The following is a 14,613-nucleotide window of genomic DNA, read 5'->3' as shown; positions in this document are numbered from 1 at the left end:
TTGCAAACCAAAATTCTAAAACACGTGAAGAAATCTAACTGTAGTCAGCCAGCCACAAAATTAACAAGTAGAAGATTAAGCAACTCCAGACAAAATTTTAAAAAAACCAGAAAAGTTAAAAAGACTTAAAATCTGGTATACTTAATATTCTCAGAAAGACTTCTAAAATTTTATATCTTTGAAATAAAAAAAAAATTCATTAATGGGGATAAAAAGTAGAATGGGTAAACAGCAAGATCTAGTACTGAGGGATTTGTACTGAAGGCAGCCCTGCGATACAAATGTGTTTGTGTGTGTATATGTCTGTTTATATGTAAATTATAAATTATAAACATGTATCTAAACACACACAACAGTTAAGAGGCAAGAAGAGATTGAAAAGACTCTTCTATATGTCTAATAGGAGATCAGATGAAGAAAATGTGGGGGGTTGAGAGGGTGGCAGGTAATTGAAATGATATAGAAAGCTGACAACTTTACAGAACTAACTAAAGACAGGTATCCCCTGATGAAATATTCTCAGAGAACTAAGTAAAAAAAAACTTTAACTTAGACATCACTGTAAAACGATAGTACAAGAAGCATGAAGATAAAATCTTACATGCCAGCAGGGAAAAAAGAGAGTTTATCATCAGAGGAACAAATAGTCTTAGAATAGCTGTCTTATCAACAAAATTAGATGGTAAAAGGCAATGAGTGACAGATCTCAAATGAAAAGGAGTTCCAGGATTTGTATCTTGCCTAGCCATCACTGAGGACTGAATACAACAGATGTTTCCAGATGTACAAAGGCTAAGAGAGTTTACCATTCAGATCATCAGTGAAGGCAAGATTAAAGGATGCAGGATATCAAAGTCAAAACAAAACCATGAAGCCTGACCATTAGTATATAAAAGGTGATGAATATAAAAAATATTTAAAATGAGTAATTAATTTGTGTTTTTTCAAGTGAAATAAAAACAATAGAGAACAGTAATGGGGAAATGTGTGGTAAGAGAACAGAATATGTCTACTATGGAGTTTAAAAATTGAAAAGTCTCTGCCTGTTTAGAAAAGGTAAAGATACTGAACAATTCTGTCTTTACCAGAAAACTTCATTTTTTTTTTTTTTTTTTTGTGGTGCTGGGGATCGAACCCAGGGCCTTGTGCTTGCGAAGTGAGCACTCTACCAACTGAGCTATCTCTCCAGCCCAAAACTTCATATTTCATATATATGAAAATCAGAAGCTATTGTTTCCAAGCCAGGGAAGAAATAAAAGAAAGAAAGAAAACCTACCAAGACGAGAAGAAAGAGAAAAAAAGTAAAATATTTTAACCAAAAATACATACATTCTGCCCCACACTCCTTAAAGGTAGTAGACATAAATAAAACAATGTTAGTAATAGCAATAAATATAAATAGTATAACTCACCTATTTAAAATAAAAATACAAGAACCATATTCTTCTGTTAAAGTACTCTGATTTCTGCTAAAAATACTATCAGATTTGGGAAACTTGATGATAAAACGCAGCTGATGGTTCAAACAATGTCTCAAATGTTTATTACCTTTACAAGTGGTTTTCAAGCTGAAATTAAATAAGAAGGAAACTTAATAATTTAAGAAGAGCAGGAAGAAAGCCAGAAATATTGGGACTATGGAGAAATGTAATTTTTTATGAAGACTTTCATTTGGCTCTAAAGCAACAAGAAAAGGTCTAGCATCTGAACCTGACTCAGCTATTTTCTCCAATTTCGTCTGTGCTTTGTTATCAAGGCTTCAGATGATACACCAGACACCCCCTTGAATGCTACAGATTAATCATGCTGTCTTGAATTATTGAAAAGTAACTGTGGATGCCAACTTCATAAAGCCCCCAGTTAAAGCTATAGAAATACTTTCCTGTAGTCTTTACATAATCACTTGTCTGTGACCGTCATTCCTGACATCCAACCACAAAGAAGTGATCTCTTAGGAAAGAAAATTGTCAGGCTAACTTAATCCACAAGCTCTTACACTGCTGTGGCTCCTTCAGCTACTGGAACACAGAATCAGTGGGTTTAAAGCCAGAGGAACACAAACACTGACGTCTAGACAGGAAAGTGACGTATGCTCAGTCACACTGGCTATAGGTCTCTTGGCAGCCAAGACCAGAGCCCAGATTGCCTCCTCCACTGCATCACATTCCAGGTCTTCAAGAGTGAGGACCAAAGGGGCAATAAAATAATTTCATTCACAATCCTTCTAATTCCTATGGCCCAGTGCCTCAACACCTCTTTTATTCTAAATCTATTCACATTGTTGAAGTGATAGTCATTACCAGGAGGGCTCAGGAGAGGTTCTTAGTTGAGGCTTAAAACAGGTTCACCTTCTAATCCATCATTCCCTTGAAGGCTGGCTTCCTTCCCAGGCTGTTTCCCCATCTAGCCAGAAATGCTCTTGAGAACATTACGACAGCTCCCTCTATGAACAAAGTGAGTTCAGTCATTTCAATCTTGATACCACTTTGTTTCTAAAAACAGAAACACAAGTTTAGCCACCTTTTCAAGGAAGTAAGACTCAACACCAGGACCCCCTTACTTGACACAGCCATGCTCAGTGTGGGGCAGAATGAAGTGCTCTGCTGACTAGCTCCAGGCAAGGGAAGGGCCTCACATTTTGGAAAGCTTTTTTTGAGTAACCATAATTATAAATAAAATATAAACATAAAGTCACTGGGTAATTCTGGAAACACACATGTTGCAATGTGGACCAGGATCCAGAGTCTAAAAGGAAGGTAAAACCAGAAGTGGAAGAAGTCTGAGGGAGGGTAGAGAAGGAAGGAGAGATCAAGGGCTATCAGAGCACATCCAAGTTTCTTCTTCCTCCTCTTCTCTGACAGACAGTCCACATGACAAGTGTTCTTTTGCTGCCTCTGCACAAGCGAATGGCATCTCATAGGCAGGAAGAGCCAAGAGCTGGATGATACCCTAACTCCACATTCCTGACCCTTTTTGTGGTTGATAGATCTCATAGCGTCAACGCCATCCTCTTGAAGCACACAAAAAACAACAACTAGGCAATCTGGCTCTATCTGCCCTCCAGTTCAACACTTTCAAGATGTTCATAAGAAATATGGATCTAGTTCTTTTAAAGAATTGAGCTGTATTATTCAGGCTGAGCAAATAAATCAGGAACAGCTAGGAATAGACAAAATGACTATGCGTCTCTACTCCCAAGGAACTTTTTAAAACACATATATAATTTAAACCAACCCTGTTATTGCACAGATGAAAACTTGAACCTATAGAGGTTACCTAATGATACTGGTACCACAAGACCAGTGGGTGTCAGATCTAAGAGTAGACCTTCGGGGTCTTCCATTAGTGTGAGTGACTGTCCCACAACAGACTTGCTGTGAGAAGGAAGAAAGCTACAGAGGTCATGCATCCCTGAGGGAAGGAGGACTTTCAGAGGCAGGGAGACACAATAAGTCCAAGAAGATGAGCTACAGAGGTAATTAGTCCCTGCATTCTAGAAAGCACCTGAGTATGGTAGAAGAAAAAATGTAAAAGAAAAAATACAAACTTTGTGACAAAGATGCAATAGTCAACTACTGTGTTAAATGCAGATTAATAAGGAACAATGAAGAAAAGAGGAAAATAATTAAGCTATTTGAGCCTAGTGACAAGGTGTTTGCCACTATGAAAATAAATGTTTCCTTTCATTTTTCACTTTAGCAGGGGTATATGCTATTATCATATAAATGTTTCTTATAGTTTGGTTCTTGAAAAACCATTTCCAGAAATACTGTGGATGTTTGCTATAGTGCAGATTCCTGAACTCCATTCCAGAGTTACTGATTTAGAAATCTCCCAGCTGTCACTCAGAAATCTGAATTTTAAGCAAGATTCACAGGTACACTGACATGTAAGAACTGATATCACCCAATCATGTCATTGCAAAATTAGAGAAACTCTATGTGTCATGCAGTCCTCTCCAGTCCATTTCAGTTGTATGGCTACTGGGGTACATAGGCCATGAGTGCCCCCAAATAAGAAAGTTTGCCTGAAACCTGCCAGAACTTGCCTTCACTCCCACCACACCATATTGGGCAGACAGACTAAACTGCATCAGGCAGCTGTTAGTTCAACCTTAAATTCTATATTTTTAAGCTAAAAGTAAAATAAATATTGTTTTGCTAATGAAAATACTACATTTTCTGTCATAAGATAGACCATAAGGTAGAATATTGAGGATCAAGGAAAAAAGTGAACTTACTTAAAAAAAAGGGGGGTGGATAGTAACTATGGACATTGGACTCTACTTCATTCCTGTTTCCCTCAATAATGCCAAGGCCGGAGCACCCCCAATCCCATCAGATTTCCCCTGTCAAGTTCTAGAGAAGGCCTGGACACCATCCAGCTTTGCCTTGAATCCTTGGTGGGGACAGAAATGCCTGAGAATAAGGTGTGTGGTGGTAATCTGGACAGGGCAAGCAGCCTCTTGAACAATGGGATAGGGCAGCTACCTGGGGTAGCTAAATGTCCACCTAACCTCCAGGCTCTCTACTTGGCCTTCCCTCCCCTCCCGCTCTGTAGGGTATAGCAACACAGCAGAGTCCACTATGAAAGAAGTAGGAGGAAGTGACAATTCAGACTAGAAAACTGTATTCAACTAAGAGTACCTGCTTATTTCCCCAGCCCACAGAACACACTTCAGGGCAGAAAGGAATGAAGACAGTAACATATTTTCACACCCAAATTGCTGAGGCAAATTCTCAGAAATCTGTTTTGAGGAGAGAAACTGAAAATAGAGCAGTAATCGTTACCTTTGAGACTGCATTCCCTAAATATAATGGCTAGCACTCAACTCCTGATTATTTTTTCCCACTGAGGACAAAGGCTTAGCAGGAAAAATAGAAGGCAAACACAACTGGGGATAGGTATGCCAACACTAGTCCCTTCTCAGCTCCTGGATATACACACAGGTTAAGAGAGTTGAGCAGATACTCAGGCCAGTGTCTGTCCATCTTGGTGCAGGTAGATCTGCCTCCTGATTGCACCTGCGGCAGCACTTGGTTATATGGAAGAGTTACTTTAAATAATAAGGGTTATAATTTTCCCATAGCATGTAATTATCAGATGAAGCTGTAGACAGAAAACAAAACAAAACAAAAAGTGTAGAGATAAAAACTCTAGTTCCTCTTTTCGTTAGCTCATTTTTGTAATTCATCCATAAAATTCCCAGGCTTCTGCCTACTATTTCGAGGGGCCTCTAGGAATATATATATTTAAATTATATATATAATTATTTATTTAAAGTTTCTTTCTGGGAACGGTGGCATGTGCCTGTAATCCCAGAGGCTTGGGAGACTGAGGCAAGAGGATCACGAGTTCAAAGCCAGCCTCAGCAAAAGTGAGGCACTAAACTCAGTGAGACCCTGTCTCTATATAAAATACAAAATAGGGCTGGGGAGGCGGCTCAGGGGTCAAATGTCCCTGAAGTCTATCCCCAGTACCCCCCAAAATAAAATAAAATAAAATAAAATAACATAATATAGTTTCTTAAGTTTGAGCCATCAACGCTAACTTTAATACCATCAAAGCTTTTCACCTGAGAGGCCAATAAATGGCAGAATAACTAAACAAATTTTACTTATTTTTTTCTTCTTCTCTGGATACAAGTATTAATAGGTAGTAAAAAAGTAACTGGATGGGGAAATTATTTGTAAAATGATTAATTTCTGAATAGTTGAGGAGTTAAATTAGTCCTTTTTATATGGTAGAAATCAGTAGATTCTTAAAGTTAAAAATCAAACTACATGAACATAACAGTCAGTCTCCTACTCAGAAAACTATAGGAGGCTCATTTTCAAAAAGCTTCAACTGTTTCACTTTCCCCTCTAAACACTATATAGTTTCAAATCCATTGAGTTGAAATATCCCTAGCCAACCCTAATTATCCAGTGTGATAAAGTCTATGAAGCAGTTTGTTTCTTCTTTTCTACATATTTTCACTTATTACTAAACCAGCCAGCATACACATAAAACTGAAATTCCACAAAGAAAAACTTATTTGCCAGGATCCACAAAGCTTAAGAATGCTATGCACCCTGCTCCCATGTTTGAGGATTGTGGTTCTCTAATGGATATTAAATAAAACAGATGTTGTTGCTGCCAGATGGTAAAAATAAGATATATAAGACCCAGGACTGTCAAAGAAGACCATTTGGCAATTTTTTTCTGATCGTAAAATGAAATAAATAATAGAATCATAAGAGTTAAGTTTAAAACATGGCCCTACATGTTGGTAATTATATAAACTTGCCCCTATTATTTCCTTTTTTTTACCTTTAAAATGAGAGTTGATGTGAGGATTTTTAAAAGGCTATCTTTTGTGAAAACATTCAAAATTGCTATAGAATACAACAATCTTCTTAGGATTAAAAAAAAAAAAGTTTAATTCCTGGACTCGATGCCCTTGAAAACTCCATCTGCACCATTTTGACAGCCTAGAGCAGCTGGGTAGAGCTGAAGTTAATGAGGTAAGGCCTGGAAATGAACACAAAAGGTTTCCTCGGCTCAGGGGCCGAGCTATGGAATACTCCCATGGAACACTCCCTCTGAATCTCTCAGTCAAGCATGGCTTCCAAAGAAGAGTCCTCTTGAGCATTCTCAGTGGGGAAGTCAGGCCATAAATTAGGAGGGAGGTGGAGTTTAACCAGAGCCTATTAGCAGAGCCTCTGCCATGTTACTACCTAGGTACAGTGTTTAGGGGTGGAGAACCAGTTGAAATAGATCTGTGGGCAGATCTATTTGCCTTCCCAGGGCGGGAAGGTAAAACCCAATTAGTCAACTTCTGGGCCTCTGGCCTGATTCTGGGTATACCAAGAAAGAATGTCAAAGGAAGATCTCTTTCTTATTGTTTCATTTGGAACAAAGTGGCCCTGACCTGAAAGAGAACCAGCTAGTAACTAAAAGGAGGAAATGGTATCCTCATGGTAATCAGCCCTGAAACTATAGAAATGAACAGGACTGCACTAAGAATGTACAAAAGAACACTCTGTCTTGGTCACCCAAACCTTTATAGAGGTGGGTCAGAACACTGTTCTCACCATCTGAATAAAACATCAGTTCCATATAATTCCCTTAGAACAATTCTCTCTGATGTCAAGTATATTTGGGAAATTATATATATTTCCCATATTCTTTAAGCAATAGTGTCATACTGTCCTTTAAGCACATGAAACACCCTAAAAATCTTATAGTTTAAAAAATTATAACTTTATTTAACCAAACTTATTAAAAGAGGCAGCACTAGTCAGTGGCTAAGAATGGGAAGTTCTATAACCAGGCTTGGTACCTCGTGTCCCTCCATTTATTAGCTGTGTGAGCTTGGGCAAGTTCATCTCTCTGGTTCAGTTTTATATATGTGAAAAGAAAATAATAATATACCTTCCTTATGATATGTCTCGAAAACAAAATGAGCTACTAAATGAAAATCATTGAGAAAAGTACCTAGAATATTGAAAGACTGCATAAATTTTAGTTATTCTAATTTTGTATCTATTTTTATTATGACTAATAGTATCCTAACGAACAGTTGTCCCATGGAATAGAGAAGTGCTAGTATAGAAAGATCTCTCTACCCCCCCAAAAAGTCAGCACCCTCTGTAGCATCAAAAGCACTACAGACAAATCAGTTTTTGTCTCTAATATCCATTTAACTTTACTGTGTATGTTTCCCTATCAGTAGAGTAGCTAGTCCTTCTAGCCCTAACAGGGTAGAATTCTAGGGAAAATACAGTTATCATGATGACAACCAGCAGCTATTGCCACGTCCTGATTTCAACCTGATTTCTCTTAAAGTACCACCTTCTAGACAGAGGCTCTGTCAGATTCAAAGCTGTCCTCAAAGGACTTCAGGTTAGGAACCAGAGCTGCACAGCAACATGGATATGGAAATGATCTTGTACCACCTCACCCCAGAATTCTGAAGCATGCAGAGGGGAATAAACTAGTAACAGTAATGGCTGTGCCAGGCTGCAAGCTGCCTACTCCAAAGGAGCTCTCTGCCCACTCCACAGAAGCCCTCTGAAACCCCTCTATGTTATTTTCTGGCACCAAAGTTTAGTCCATTTCCCCTGCTGTGATTTCCAAGGCCCACAGGAGCCCAGTGCTAGATGCCAGGCATTCCACTGGTCTGACACTTGCCAGATCTTTCACAGGGCTGGACTTTTCTTCAACTCTTTCTCATTTGTACAAAACCCAAGGCTGCAATTTCAATGCCTACAGCCACCTTTGCTCAAAGTTATTGAAATATCTCAAATCTAGATCTTACCTTGAGTCCAGCCCTGTCCCAGCAAAGATAGGGCTACTGCTTTTGCCCTTGAATTTATGCTATTCATGCCTCTGCTTCCCTTCAGCTCAGTCTTTTAGATTTTTAGGGTGCCCCATGGCCATGCCAATTTGTATCTATTCAGGCATCTAGCCATCCAGCATTTATTAACTACTGTCTACATTCAGGCACTGTTCTAAGATCTGTTGGTGCAATATTGAACAAAAATAGACATTCCCTGTTTTCACACAGATACATTTTAGTCATGGAAAAAGAGAAATAAATGACCCAATCATTTTGAATTGTAAAAGTACTAAGAAAAAACAAGGTGAAAGTTATAAAGTAGTGGTGACAGGAAGAAAGGGACTCAGTGCAGGAGTCACGTTAGGCCTCTTGGGGAAGACACCTGAGCTGAGACCTGAAAGACAATAAGAAGCCAGACAGGCAAAGAGTTAGTGCAGAATAGTCTCCTCAGAGCAGAGCTAATAGCCAGTGCACAGACACTATAGCCAGAACCAGCCTGTGATAAGGAGGGGGAAATAAGGCTAGTCAGTGTGACTAGATCAGAATGAAGGACAGGAAGAGAAAGCAAGAGAAGAGGCCAGAAAGGGAGGCAGGGCCAGATGGTGCCCAGCCTCACAGCCCAAGATAAAGAGTTTGTATTTTATTCTCATTGCAATAGGAAGCCATGGAAGAATTTTAAGTATGACATGAGGAATGATAAGTTCATCCCTCTTCTTGAAGCTGCAACAACTACAGTACATAAGTGCTTAGCAATATGTCAGCAATTCTCAACCAAATCCTGCATTCTGTTTGCTGATAGTCACACTAGGGATATTATAGTATTGTAACCGAGTGGAAGCTAAAATTATAATACTACCACGAAAAGCTATCCCTGTTGGCCTGAGAAATGTTATAGCGTAATTCAAGAAGGCAAAATTTCATCTATGTTAATAGTGCTCATTAATAAGATAAAACCTTCCCTTTGGGATTTGGCAGTAATAACAATTCCAGCAGGAGTGGCATCAGAATCCTAAAATAACTGCTTTGCAGAAAAAGCAGCATTGCTCACAGTGACTACCTCAGTCTGAAAAGTAAGAGAATTGGAAATGTGAAGATGGTATCTGTAACAAGTGTCATTCTACTACTTTACAGCTCTTGCCAAAATAGCTCTCAAAAAAAAAAAAAGTACCTGAAAGTGAGTTTCCAATTAAAAAAATAAATCTCAAATATAGGCAAATAGTGCCCCCACTCCTTGTAATTATAATAAATGATTAAGTAGGTGTCACAAAGATGAAAAGGCAGAGCATCTCTTCCTAATTCCAACAGACACCTTCCTCATTTTAACTGATCCTTTGTCTGGAGTGAAAACCTGCATAGGGAAGCTGACTCCTAGAATGTCCTGATAAGGATACATCTTTCCAGGGGTAAAAGCAGGGATAAACTTCAGCAGACACTGCTTATAATATTCTGCCGAGTTTCTCTATACTTTTCAAGCTGGGGTATGTATGTGCTCAGGACAGTAACATTCAGCAAATAGCCTCAACTCAGATGAAGTACAATCACCAAGAGGACATTCAGCAGTTAACGTCTGGACTACTTGAGAGCTCCTTTGATTAAAGATGCTGAGAGCATACTGATGCCACCAATGTCAGGCCAGCCAGGCTTTCACGCACCTGTGTTTACATGAAACTGGGAGGGCGTCCTTACAGAGAACCAGACCTTCTCTGTCTCATGAAGAAATGCAACTTAGCCCTCTTCTCGAATCCCTCAAACTTAGTTTAGATTATTGTCTTTTATCTTTTTAACACTTGTGTTGAGCTTACTTTGTAATAAAATTACTCTCAATTTATATCACACATGGATGACTATCCTATCTCCCCCAACATACCATAAAATCCTAGAAGTCAGAGTCATCTCTCTTGCTGCTCACTTATCCCTAGTATAAAGTTTTCTAACAGTACATGAGAGAGGGAAGGAAATAAAAAATAATAGTCTTCCAGCTTCACTCCCCCAAAATAACTACTGTTAAGTTTCTTGTAACTCCCTCCATTAAAGTTTGTGGCCTGACATAAACTTTTGTGTTATTCACTGTTTAATCCATTGAGCAAAACTTAGAAAAAACATGGACTGGTATTACATAATTTTAAATCATTTCTAGTTCAAGGAGGCATACAAAAAAGAACTATAAATCACCACAAAATAAGGGTACAATTGTGGACATACCCAGTAGATACAACCTGCCTCCATCCACCACTCACACCTCACACCCTCAGCTCCCAAGACTTCAGTAAGCACTACAGTAGGTGGGAGGTGGAGCAACTCTGGCATAGGCCTGGTAAGTCCAATGTGGCTCTAATGCTGGGAATTCCCAGGTCAACTCACTCCATCTTTTTGGATCTCATTTTCCTCTCCTCCACATGGAGAAGGTGCCCCTTCAGGTCTCTTTGATCAAGAGTCCAGGATTGAAGCTGATGGAGTAACACCAAATACAAACAGACATACGGAAGCCAAAACCTGAACTTTTTATCAATGCCCAAGGCTCAAAAACAGGTAGAAAATCATAGAGACAACCAATGCAACAGATTTCCAAGAGATTACAGGTATAAATTAAATTGGAACAGCTATTTTAAAAATCAATTTCTTAAGATATATCTTAGGAAAATCTTAGATGTCTCATTAGCCTACATATCAGAGATGTACCAAATAATATTTACTGCTCTAAAAGTTACCTTTGTATATATCTGCAACTCTCCAGAGGTAGAGAGTTATTTATTCTTTCTCAGCAATACATGTGGCCTTCCCACAAGTATCTGATGGCTTGTGATTACTCTTCCATTGTCATGAATCACAGATGTGTTCAATTACATTCAGTACCTACAGGGCCACAACTTGAGCCAGTAGTTTACATCTTAATTCTTTTTTGTTGTTACCAGAGATTGAACCCAGGGGTGCTTAACCCCTGAACCATATCCCCAGCTCTTTTATAAAATTATTATTTTTTTAAATTTAGAGACAGGGTCTCATTAAATTGCTTGGGGGTCTTGCTAAGTTGCTGAGGCTGGCCTCAAACTTGAGATTCTCCTGCCTCAGTCTCCCCAGTTGCTGGGATTATGGGCATTTGCCACTGTGCCAGTTTAACATCTTAACTCTCATTCACCTTCTCACATGACAATTAGATGGCTACTAGGAAGGGAGTCTTCCTGATGACCATCCTGCTGGTCAATCTATATGCAGCACTGGGTTATACCAGGAAGGAACACAATTAAATATCCAGGGGAGTGGAAAGTGCTAAGAGAGGGAAATGGTGCTAGAAGGAGGGAGGATACCATCCAGGTTAAAGATTTTGACTTCAGGCAGCTAACACGAGTAAAGCCAATAGTAATGGTTCCATATCCTTATTCTAGGGCAAAGCTTGGAGGAGGGAAGGGGCATTCTCATGTGGCGTTGCCAGATCTTGCTACTTCTTCTTGCTATTTAAGAGGCAGGGAAAATGGAGGTTCAGAGAATAAGCCTTGAAGTTACACAGTTATGGGGTTCTGCCACTGCTAGGCAACTCCCTAATCAGTTCTGAGTCTCCATTGTTCATCACTTAAAAGGAGGCAACGCAACACATGCATTATGTTATTACTACTGCTATTTGAAAATATGGGTTTCCATGGGCAATCTCCTATGAAAGACAGGATCCTTGAAAAAACAATTTTAAGTTAAAATGAGAAACCACACCCTAGTAAGGAATATCCCTTACCTGAAATGAATTCATTTGGCGAAGGGATGGTGGCAGGGTGGCATTACTCCTTGATAATATCAATAGCAGCTCCAAACAGGTTGCAGCGGGCAGGGTTAATGAGTGGACACTGATGTCACTTTCCCACGAACTAGCAAGTCTGGAACACCAACACATTAACTTTTATAAGTGCATTGTAATTATTTTTCAAAGCTGATATAGAAGAAGAAAACTTTCAGTTGTGGGAGAGAAAAGGCAATGCACAAAAAGTAGAAATAATAAATATTGAAAATTTAAAAAGAAAATGTTCAAGACATTTTTATAATGTTGTTAGTATAAAGCAGATGGACTAGGCAATTCTTAAGCCATCATTTGTATTCAATGTATAAAAGTCATAGGAAAAGCACTGATTTTTGTGGGATCTGTTGGCAGGGAGACAGGCAATAACAGCTAACATTGCAGTGGTTCCCATGATCTATATGCTCTGCTCTACATGGAATATCTTGTTTACACCTCAACAACCTAAGCAAAGGAAATATTGTGATCCCCATTGAACAGATGTGGAAATAGTTTCTGAGCCAGATAGGCCCTTATGGACTATCTAGTTCAGTGGTTCTCAAACTTGTAAAAACTAAAAAAAAAAAATTCTTGTAATAGTTCCAACTTGCAACACAAATAAAAGCAAAGCTGCTCTGTTTGAAGGGAAGCTTTGGCAGCAGGCCTCCCTTCATCTTCCAGAGTGGCTTGAAGTGGCTCTGTTATATCCTGTGGAACCCATTTGAAAATCCTTTCATTTGAAAGATCAGGAAATTGAGGTCAAGGGCCTCGTCTGAGATGAGGCAGAGGTATAGAAAGTGTTAAGGGTGGGCCAGGAATCCTGGTGTTCTGCCTCCTGAGCCACTAAAGGGAAAAAATCAGGAAATAATGAGAAAATAATGTAATAATATGAGTCTTAGGTTTTTAATTTTTCTACTTACCTATTTCTTGCCTGATCCCTATCAAAGTGTCTCATATCACTGTCCCAATTTTTAAGAGAAGTACATAAACATATAATATTTTATGCTTGTTTTATAAAGATATATGTATTCTTTTGCCATTTCCATAAGTTGATCTCTGCAAAGCTATCTTTACCCAACCCAAATCAGTGGTGACTAGTGGAGATTTAGGGGGCATCAGCGATGGAGGCCGTAACTAATTTTAATGCTTTGTAGGAAGAGTAATGGCAAACAATTCCAGTTCCATTCAGCTGTAATACCACTCGGGTTGTTTATTATGCTGATGCATTTCTGATGTGGGTGGCAGAGTTAAACCACCTCTGAAGCACTTGCCCGTAAGCTGGACTAGAATGGGCACTGCTCACTTTCTTAAAAATGATCTGATTTCAGCAAGGGCATGTTTGTTTTCTTTGTGTTTTTTTGTTTGTTGGTTTCTTCATTTTAGTTATACATGACAGCAGAATGTATTTTAACAAATCATACATACATGGAGTGTAGCTTCCATTCTTGTTGCTGTACAGGATTGGAGTTACAGTGGTCATGTATTCACATATGAACACAGGAAAGTTATGCCTGATTCATTCTACTGTCTTTCCCATTCCCCTCCCCCGCTTCCTTTCATCACCTCCCCACAACCCCCGCCACTGTCATCCAATCTGGTGAACCTCCACCCCCACCTATTGTGAATCAGTATCTGCATATCAAAGAGAACATTCAGGCTTTGGTTCTTTTGGGATTGGCTTATTTCATGTAGCATGGGTCTCCAGTTCCATCCATTTACCAGCAAATGCCATAATTTCATTTTTCTTTATGGCTTAGTAATATTCCATTGTAAATATGCTTCTCTGTGTTTAAAAATGATTGTTTTATATAGACTGGCTCTGTTATTCTCCATGCTTTGGCTCATTATATAACAATCTCAAAATTTCTCTGTAATAGAAATAAAAATGCTACTGTCTTTTCAAAAAGTCAAACTTGGTTCTATCACAGTGGCTCCAAGTTTACTCTCTACCCACTTCCTCATGCCGTCCACCATCCAGTCACCTTCTGTCTCTGAAGGACATTACACTGTGTGCTCTGTCTGGCGTATAGTCCTCCAGGCCTGGGAGGCTGCTATCCGGACCTGATGAACCTCCACTTATCTTGCAAGACCACTCAGATATCATGTCCTTTGAGATACCCTGTGTCTAACCTGCCTAATATCATATTGTATTTATATCTACTATAAAACTTACTACTGCCCTCTTAGTATTTTTATTTAGGATGTGTCTACATCTCTAATTCCTCCTAGATCAGACACGAGTGGATTTTCTAACTTTGTAGCCTTATTTGGAAAAAAAAAAGATTAGAAAGTTGCCTCAAAATTGCATTTCTGCAGATGTACTCAGATTTCCCTTCTACTGACTTTTTTTTCCTTTACATTTGTATGTTTAAGAAATAATTTAAGTTTTTAGAATTTATACCCTAGACAGTCCCCCATCCACAATAGGGATTACCAAAGCTATTTTCATTATCAAAAAAAATTTTTTTTAAGTACAGTAAAAAAGGCTCTTACTTTTTCTCAGCAAAGGCCACTGGACCCTGCCCTCAAC

General features: G+C 38.9%; 1 protein-coding gene across 4 annotated transcripts in view; it reads right to left on the bottom strand.

Annotated features, from left to right (window-relative positions):
* Positions 1-14,613, bottom strand: part of UBE3D (ubiquitin protein ligase E3D) — a 170,528-nt gene that overhangs the window by 59,930 nt on the left and 95,985 nt on the right. For 2 of the 4 annotated variants that reach the window (XR_013765020.1, XM_079146993.1), the window contains exon 9: positions 12,048-12,186. The exons of 1 other annotated variant lie outside the window; for it this stretch is intronic. Coding sequence is in view for 2 of the 3 variants with exons in the window: in XM_079146993.1 (XP_079003119.1) it covers positions 12,048-12,186 (139 nt within the window). In the remaining variant the exon portion in view is untranslated. Of the gene's footprint in view, positions 1-1,219; positions 5,110-12,047; positions 12,187-14,613 lie in introns of those variants that run through there. One more of the 4 variants, XM_079146992.1, reaches the window with a different exon arrangement.

Source organism: Sciurus vulgaris (assembly GCF_902686455.1).
Source record: "Sciurus vulgaris genome assembly, chromosome: 7".
Taxonomy (NCBI): domain Eukaryota; kingdom Metazoa; phylum Chordata; class Mammalia; order Rodentia; family Sciuridae; genus Sciurus; species Sciurus vulgaris.
Note: the sequence above shows the minus strand (reverse complement) of the source record. Positions and strands in the feature narration are given on the sequence as shown.